At 31.0% G+C, this 10,000-nt stretch overlaps 1 protein-coding gene across 1 annotated transcript in view; it reads right to left on the reverse strand.

The window, feature by feature from the left end:
- LOC137634502 (trichohyalin-like) overlaps positions 1–8,383 on the reverse strand; it is a 132,967-nt gene extending 124,584 nt beyond the window's left edge. The window contains 2 exon segments of the mRNA XM_068366938.1: positions 550–894; positions 8,246–8,383. Of these exon segments, the coding sequence (XP_068223039.1) occupies positions 550–630 (81 nt within the window). The 5' untranslated portion in view covers positions 631–894; positions 8,246–8,383.
- Between the last annotated feature and the right edge of the window lie 1,617 nt (positions 8,384–10,000).

Genomic DNA, 10,000 nt, shown 5'->3' on the forward strand with positions numbered 1-10,000 from the left:
AAGCATTATTCTTTCGTGATAGTACTTTCTGTTCATAGATATATAAATCCTTACTATTTTTACCGTATATAGAAATTAATATATATATATATATATATATATGCATATTTGCATAGATATATGCTGTACATATATCTATGGGAATTTATATATATATATATATATATATAAAAAATATATGCATAGATATATACTCTACATATATCTATGTGAATTTATATATATATATATATATATATGTATATATACATATAACATGTATATATATATATATATATATATCATACTTAATCATCTATATAAACAAAATTCTTTTTAATTTTTTACCATCCCCACTAAAAAAATACACTTATAATCTTGCTACCTCTTATCAATTAATTCCTTTGTGTAATTTAAAGCACTTAATTCCCAATTACTATTTTCATATCCTCCGTAATTCCAAACATCTTAGATTTCTTATACATCTCCCTTTGTAATTAACATCATTATAAAAAAGACATTAATGATAAACAGAAGAATAAAGATAATTATAAAATTCACTCCACTTACTTGGCTGCTGAGAAGAGGTAGGAGAAAGAGGACAAGTACGGACAGAGTGAGTCCTAAGGACCACATGCCGTCCCTCCGCATGTCCTTCGGCGGGATGAGGACGGGGGTGTCCTCGGAGAAGCTTCCTAGGATCTCTCCTGTCCTCGGGAAAGCCGAGTTAAGGCTCCGAGCGATTGGGGCCAGAAGAACACGACCCCCGAGATTCGTTCTCTCTTGAACTAATCTCGGGTAATTATTCTCGAGTTTTTTTTAGTGTTTGTGTTTTTTTTTCTTAACAGTTTGTGCACTTTGTTTGAGTTTTTTTTTTTCTATTTAATGTTCGGTTTTCCAGGTAAGGATATGATCCTGTTTGGTTGGGGAAGAAAAGAAAATGATAATTGAAAAATATGTTTTTTTTTTTTTTTTTTTTTTTTTTTTTTTTACTAGCATTGAAAATTACGATTATAGTGACGATGGTGAAGATGAGAATGGAACTTGAATTACAAAATTATTATATAAATGAATTGCATTTCCAAATAAAAGGGTGAGATAACTATATAAATTCATATATACTTAAAAATTCAATATTCAACTTTGTACTGAGGCTAAAATACTGTCTATTGTCAAGTGTCAGACAAAAAAAAAAAAAAAAAAAAAAAGGACGGTAGTTAATTTAAGTTTTGTGTTCCATTACCCAGAATAATTTTTTTATGCATTTCATAATCCTATGTACTTATACAAATTACCCCACAACATGTGCTTCATAGTATATACTGTAGTTTGCCCAGTATATTATTATTATTATTATTATTATTATTATTATTATTAATAGCTAAGTTACAACCCTAGTTGAAAAAGCAAGATGCTATAAGTCCAAGGGCTACAACAGGGAAAAATAGCCCAGTGAGGAAGGGAAATAATGAAATAAATAAACTGTATAAGAAGTAATCAACAATTGAAATAAAATATTTTAAAAAACATTAACATTATTAAAACTGATATTTCGTATATATACTATAAAATGGCATGTCAGCCTGTTGAACATAAAAAACACTTGCTGCAAGTTTGAATCGAATTTATCACTATTTTTTCCAAAAAAAAAAAAAAAAAAAAAAAAAAAAAAAAAAAAAAAAACACCTTTGTATTTCATCTATACGCAGCTGATCTAATTTCCACGCCCCCCCCCCCCAGTCTCCTCACCAAGTGATATTCCGTGAAGTTTATATAAAAAACTTTAATGATAATTTATAATTAAGCGTCAGTTATCATCAATACACTGTTCATTCACGTTTGTGGCGTGGCTGATTTAGATGTTTTCTTATTTATCTGTTTTATGTTTGGACTAAAACATTCACAATGTTTCTTAGCAAGGTTAATGTTTTTCTTAGTTTAAATTATAGATATTATTACTGAGTTAGTTATACCAGGACACTCCAAAATCAAACCATTGTTCTCTAGTCTTGGGCAGTGCCATAGCCTCTGTACCATGGTCTTCCACTGTCTTGGGTTAGAATTCTCTTGCTTAAGGGTACACTCGGGCATACTATTCTATCTAATTTCTCTTCCTCTTGTTTTGTTAAAGTTTATATAGTTTATATAGGAGATATTTATTTTAATGATGTTACTCTTCTTAAAATATTTAATTTTTTCACTTTTTCCTTTCCTCACTGGGCTATTTTCCCTGTTGGAGCCCCTGGGCTTATAGCATCCTGCTTTTCCAACTAGGGTTGTAGCTTAGCAGGTAATAATAATAATTATTATTATTATTATTAATCCATGTACAACATATTTATGAGTGAAGCTATTTTCCCTGTTGGAGCCCAAGGGCTTATAGCATCCTACTTTTCCAATTAGGGTTGTAGCTTAGCAGGTAATAATAATAATAACTATTATTATTATTAATCCATGTACAACATATTTATGAAAGTTAATAGCTTCTTTTGTCATAGTTGTCTTTGAATAATTCCCGACCCAAGATGTTGAATTATTTTCATTTTTCACCGAATTAAATCTACTCGAGTTACACTTATCCAAAAAAATTATTTTTATTTAATTTTTCGGTTTTTCGTATTCCTGATTTTCGAATTACCAAGTATATTGGTTACGTAAGACGAAGAATTCAGGAGTCTATATATCTAGAGATTGGTTCACCAAACTTTCAACTGGGCTCCAGAAGGCATTAGAAGAGTTGAAAGACCCAGGCCTGCATGGCTGAGGACTATGAAGCGTGAAGTAGATGATGAAAGAAGAAGTATTGATTTAAAAGTTCAAGATAGAGACGACTGGCGAAATCTAACCGAGGCCCTTTGCGTCAATATGCGTAGGAGGATATATTTTAAGATATATATATTGTTTCTTTTATGAAGCACTACTAATTTATATATTAACCTCTCGAATTATAAAATAGAATTATTACTTTTGTCACACATCAAGAAACGTTCTTGCTTCATCAGAGATATCAAGAAACGTTCTTACTTCTTCAGAAATATCAAGAAACGTTCTTGCTCCGTCAGAAATATCAAGAAACTTTCTTACTTCATCAGAAATATCAAGGAACGTTCTTACTTCGTAAGAAATATCAAGAAACGTTCTTGTTTCGTCCGAAATATCAAGAAACGTTCTTGACGCTTCGTAAGAATTATCAAGAAACGTTCTTACTTCATTGGAGATATCAAGAAACGTTCTTACTTCCTCAGAAATATCAAGAAACGTTCTTGCTTCGTCAGAAATATTAAGAAATGTTTTTACTTCGTATGAAATATCAAACGTTCTTACTTCGTTCATCAGAGATATCAAGAAACGCTCTTGCTTCGTCAGAAATATTAAGAAATGTTTTTACTTCGTATGAAATATCAAACGTTCTTACTTCGTCAGAAATATCAAGAAACGTTCTTGATTTGTCGGAGATATCAAGAAACGTTCTTGCTTCGTAAGAAATAATCCCAGACGGACAGGTATGTAGAGTGATTTTTAACAGAATCTCGAGAGAGAAAAGTCGAAGATATTTTCGATCGCGGTTTCCAAAGAAAATTCTCGGCTATTTTAGCAAAAGCTTGACGTGCAATATTCTGAAGGAGCCAAAGTTTGAACGATTTTCTACGCTGGTCGAACTTGAAGAGAGTAAAAGGAGAAAATTAAACTTTTGATGGATTAGAGAAGTTCCAAAGACGACTGGTGTTGGAAAAACTGTCTGGGAATAACATAACGTTATGGATAAACTCTCAGAATAGAATCACTGGATCTATTGGTAAACAACGTGTTTGTGTCTATGTTCGAACAATGTTTATGTGATGAAAGCTCATGATAAAAAAATTGAATTTATTCATGAGTAAGTTGTTATAGTGTAGGTAAATTTGCATTGAGTTTGTATATTCGTAAAATGAGTTGAAATGAATTTTGCTTATTCGTTATAAAAATTTTAAGTTATTTAACGTATGTTAATGTTGAATATAAATGATTTTACTCGTGCATATTTTAGTTTCACTTATATATATATATATATATATATATATATTTATATATATATATATATATATATATATATATATATATATATAATATATATATATATATATATATATATATATATATTATACACATATATATATATATATATATATATATATATATATATATATATATATATATATATATATATATATATATATATATATATCATATTTATTAAGCTTATAACAGTGAATACTTTTCTTCATTGATCATAAATCGTAATAACTTATATAACATTAATCAATAACTAATTAAATACAAAGGTTTTTATGAATTATATATCGGACCGGCTGAGATAATTATCATCAAACAGTAACAAATTTATGCAAAAAGTTCTTGATGAATTATATATCGAAAGAATAATTTCAAATTTATAAAAACAAATTTATGCAAAGTAGTGCGAAGTTCACCCACAAAACAATAAAGTTTAAAAACGAACTTTCAATTATTTCACAGAGATAATAAGATGGAATAATAATCAGAAACACATTCTTTATAGGTTTAAGGCCGCTCATGAATGGCAGAGGCAAGGGACAGTGACATTGCCCTAGCAAGCAGAAAATATTTATTTTAATGTTGCTACTGTTCTTAGAATATTTTATTTTTCCTTGTTTCCTTTCCTCACTGGGCTATTTTCCCTGTTGGAACCCCTGGGCTTATAGCATCTTGCTTTTCCAATTGTGGCTGTAACTTAGCAAGTAATAATAATAATAATAATAATAATAATGACTGACCATAATATACATATGATCAGCACCCAAGCTAGGGCCAAAGAGGGCCAGGCAATGGCTGCTGATGACTCAGCAGGTAGACCTATAGGCTCCTTCAAACCACCCATCCTTAGCTCACAAGGATGGTGAGGTGGCAGCGACCAAAGAAACTAACAAGTTTGAGCGGGACTCGAACTAACGAGTTTGAGCGGGACTCGAAACTGACGAGTTTGAGCGGGACTCGAACTAACGAGTTTGAGCGGGACTCGAAACTAACGAGTTTGAGCGGGACTCGAAACTAACGAGTTTGAGCGGGACTCGAAACTAACGTGTTTGAGCGGGACTCGAACTAACGAGTTTGAGCGGGACTCGAACTGACAAGTTTGCGCGGGACTCGAACTAACGATTTTGAGTGGGACTCGAACTAAAGAGTTTGAGCAGGACTCGAACTAACGAGTTTGAGTAGGACTCGAACCCCAGTCTGGCGTTCACCAGCCAGGGACGTTACCACATCGGCCACCACAACCCTAAAGTTCAAATAACTGTTAATTAATTATTATTTTTGCAGCAGCTTAGATCAATTGTTTTAATGCGTTCGAAACACTGCCTGGAATCGCTAAACATTTGCATAGTTAAACGCATTTAAATGCAATTAAACGCATGTGTTTAATTTCTTTCACGACGGTAATGAACTCCATTTGTTAGGTTTTTTTAATACAATGCATTTTAAACGCCATAATAGCTGGGTACTAGGAATAATTATATCAAAAGGTTATTTTAACTTCACTGCGGACCTAATTACGATTTTTGTTTTCCAGTTCATTAGTTAATGAAAATTTGTTTTTAGATGCGTCGTTAAATTGTGGTGTAATCTATAATAAATTCTAGCGGGTGGTAGGCATGGCTTTGCCCCACCCCCCCTCCACCAAAAAAAAAAAAGAAAAAAAAAACTTAAACAATCAAAGCTTATTAAATTATTCTAAATTCATTACGCGATTTTTTTCAATCACTTTTATGGAAATCATTTTCAATGTATTGCTAAAATAGGGTTCAGTCAATGCTATATGTTATATTAAAATATTCTAAATTCATTACGCGATTTTTTCATTTATTTTTTATGGAAATCATTTTAAGTGCATTGCTAAAATAGGGTTCAATCTATGTTATATGTTATATCAAATTATTTTGAATGCATTACACGATTTTTTTCAGTTATTTTTTTTATGGAAATTATTTTAAAGGCATTGCTAAAATACAGTTCAATCTATGTTATATGTTAACATATGTTATATTAAATTATTCTAAATTCATTACGCGAGTTTTTTCAGTTATTTTGTCATGGAAGTTATTTGAAGTGCATTGCTAAAATAGGGTTCAATATATTTTATATGATAATATATATTATATTAAATTATTTCAAATGGATTACACGATTTTTTAAGTTATTTTGTCATGGAAATTATTTTAAGTGCATTGCTGAAATAAGATTCAATCTATGATGATATATGTTATATTAGATTATTCTAAATTCATTTTACGATTTTTTTCAGTTAAATGAATTATGAAAATGATATTCAATGCCTTGCTAAAATAGGTTGTACTCTATGTTAGTTTATGATACAGTAGTAAATGAAAAAATTGTCATGTCCTTGCAAAAATATCAGTTAACAAGACATATTTCAATTAATATTTATATAATAACAACTCCTGTGTTAATGATATACATTATATAGATTATGAAAAAAAAAATTTCAGATGTTTTTTCTGCTATGAAATGTATTTAAAATGACGAAAAACTTCGTGTAATACAAACGTTGGAAAAAAGAGAAATATATTATGAGTATACTACGAAATGACTCGCGAACTTTGCGTAATATAAAAGTTGGAAAGAGATGAATATATTATGCGTATACTACGAAATGATTTACGAAATTCGTGTAATAGAAAAGTTGGAAGAGATAAATGTATCATGCGTATACTACGAAATGACTCACGAACTTCGCGTAATAGAAAATTTGGAAAGAAATAAATATATTATGCGTATATTACGAAATGATTTACGAAATTCGCGTAATAGAAAAGTTGGAAAGCTATAAATATATTATGGGTATACCACGAAATGATTCACGAACTTCTTGTAATAGAAAAGTTGGAAAGAGATAAATATATGATGAGTATACTACGAAATGACTCATGAACTTCATGTAATACAAATTTTGGAATGAGATAAATATATTATGCGTAGCGAAAGTTCTCTGATAAACACCACTGTAATTTGCAATCTAATTAATTAAATTCAATTTAAAATATAAAAAGTAATTAATTATATCATAAATGCTTTACTTAAGTTTTGCATCACTGAAAAAGAAATCGATGGAAATAAATATTTTCCGGAGAACAATCTAAAGAAAAAAAACAATGTTTTTAGGGAAATATATTATGAAAAATGTAAGTGAATTAGCAATGATTGTAGGGAAAAGGGAAAATTTGCACTATATACCTAGAATATAATGAATAATTGGATGTATTCACTTCAAATTTAAAATATTCACTAATTGAATTAATCAAAATTTACTAAAATATTAGAACCAGATGAATTAGAAACAATCAGATTACTATAAAAAAAAAATTAAAAATTCAATCGTCTTATTTTTATATTTATAAAGTTATAAGCAAATAAAACTTAATGGAGTGACAGTATTAAAAACTGAAAAGAGTTTAATAAAATTGAATAACACGCTAGAAATACTGTAAAAAGTGTATGCACTCGAATAATGAATGAGTGAATAACCTGCAAAATAAATAACTTCGTAGTAAAGACTGAAAAGCGTTGAATAAAATTGAACAATACGCTAAAAAAATAGTATAAAATACTATACACTCGGATAATGAATGACTGATTAACCTGTAAAATGAATAACTTCTAATTAAAGACTAAAAAAAGGAGTTGAATAAAATTGATCAACACGCTATTTATACTATAAAAATCTATGCACTCGAATAGTGAATGACTGAATGACCTGCAAAATAAATAACTCGTATTAAGAACTGAAAACATTTAAATAAAATTGAACAACATGCTATAAAATACTGTTAAAAGTCTATACACTCGAATAATGAATGACTGAATAATTTCCAAAAATAAATTCGTATTAAAGACTGAAAAGAGTTAAATAGAATTGATTAATACGCTAAAAAAATAGCATAAAATACTATGCACTTGAATAATGAATGACTGAATAACCTGCAAAAGAAAAACTTCTTATACACGAAATAGCTTTCGAAGTTTTTATATCCAACGCAGAGAGAAATAGAAAATGCTGTAAAAAAGACTATGCACTCGAATAATGAATGACTGAATAACCTACAAAATAAATAACTTATACACGAAATAACTTTCGAAGCTTTTTTATATCCAACGAAGACAGAAAGATAACGGAGTTTTTTCCCCCCCAACACCGCCAGCAGACAAACCCTCTCGAGAGAAAAACACGCACCTTCTGAGATAAAGTTTTTAAAAGTATCTCCTCGCCGGACGATCGAGTGTGTTCGTGATACGAGAGGAACTGATATCGCGAGCTAAGACCCGCACTTGGCACCCTGACGGGAGCGAATGAGGCTGTGGTGCCTTGGCATCTCCCAGCAAACGGACATCAAACCCGCCCTCCCAACCCTGGATCTCCTCTTCCCACATTGGCATCCCGGCCCCCCCTGGCTCCTTACTCCCATGCAGACCGGCAGCGCAGACGAACTTACCCACGGCAGAAGGGGGGAGGGTTGCAGAGGGAGAGAGGGAGGGTTGTAGAGGTTAAGAGGGAGGGAAAGGAGGTGGCCTTTCTTTTTAAGGGGAAGGGGGGAGAGATGCGACGTTATGTCCCTGGAAATGAAGTGTAGGAAGATAATATTGTGTATGATAGGTGACTCGCTCAAACTGTTGGAAAGAAACAGAAACTAGATTGGAGACCAGAGAAAAACCAAAAGATAACAGAGGACTTTTTTATATTGGTAAATAAACTTGAAAAAGATTTATGGAAAAATACATGAAATGGCATAGAGGTATGGTAAACAAACTTGAAATGATTAAGAGAGTTGAATAAAAGAGACTCTTTAGCTATGGCAAGCAGCTCTTCTAGGAGAAGGACACTCTAAAATCAAACCATTGTTCTCTAGTCTTGGGTAGTGCCATAGCCTCTGTATCATGGTCTTCCACTGTCTTGGGTTAGAATTCTCTTGCTTGAGGGTGCACTCAGGCACACTTTTCTATCTAGTTTATCTTCCTCTTGTTTTGTTAAAGTTTTTATAGTTTATGTAGGAAATATTTATTTCAATGTTGTTACTATTTTTAAGATATTTTATTTTTCCTTGTTTCCTTTCCTCACTGGGCTATTTTCCCTGTTGGGGCCCCTGGGCTTATAGCATCCTGCTTTTCCAACTAGTGTTGTAGCTTAGCATTTCATAATAATAATAATAATAATAGTAATAATAATAATAATAATAGAAAATACATGAAATGGCATAAAAGTATATGGTAGAAATAACTAGGAATTTTAAGTGGGGCTTATTTTTTTTTTTTTTTTTATCGAAATTAGTAAGTTTTAAGCCGAAAAATTATGAAATGATTTAGGACACATATATGAAATAGCATATTATTATCATTATTATTATTATTATTATTATTATTATTATTATTATTATTATTATTATTACAAGCTAAGCTATAACCCTAGTTGGAAAAGCAGGATGCTGTAAGTCCAAGGGCTCCAACAGGGAAAAAAAGCCCAGTGAAAAACTGAAACAAGGAAATGATTAAACGACAAGAGAAGTAATGAACAATCAAAATAAAGTATTTTAATAACAGTAACAACATTAAATTAGATCTTTAATAAACTATAAAAGATAAATTAGATAGAACAGTGTGCCCGAGTGTACCATCCACCAAGAGAACTCTAACCCAAGACAGTGAAAGACCATGGTACAGAGGCTATGGCACCACCCAAGACTGGAGAATAATGGTTTAATTTTGGTTAAAAAAAATGTAATTTGAAATGGGACTTTCTTTTTTGTAGCGAGCAAAGTAATCTGGACTATTAAAATGTACCTTGAATTACTGTATCCCTGTAACCTAACTTGCCATCGCTGTAATGACTGTACTATATATAGAATTAATAGGCTATATGCTCTCTGAGTTTCTTGATCCGTTACTTCCCTTGTATCTGAACTGGAAAGAGCAGAATTGGAATGTAAGCTTCCAA

The sequence above is a fragment of the Palaemon carinicauda genome, chromosome 44 (genome assembly GCF_036898095.1).
Source record: "Palaemon carinicauda isolate YSFRI2023 chromosome 44, ASM3689809v2, whole genome shotgun sequence".
Lineage (NCBI taxonomy): Eukaryota > Metazoa > Arthropoda > Malacostraca > Decapoda > Palaemonidae > Palaemon > Palaemon carinicauda.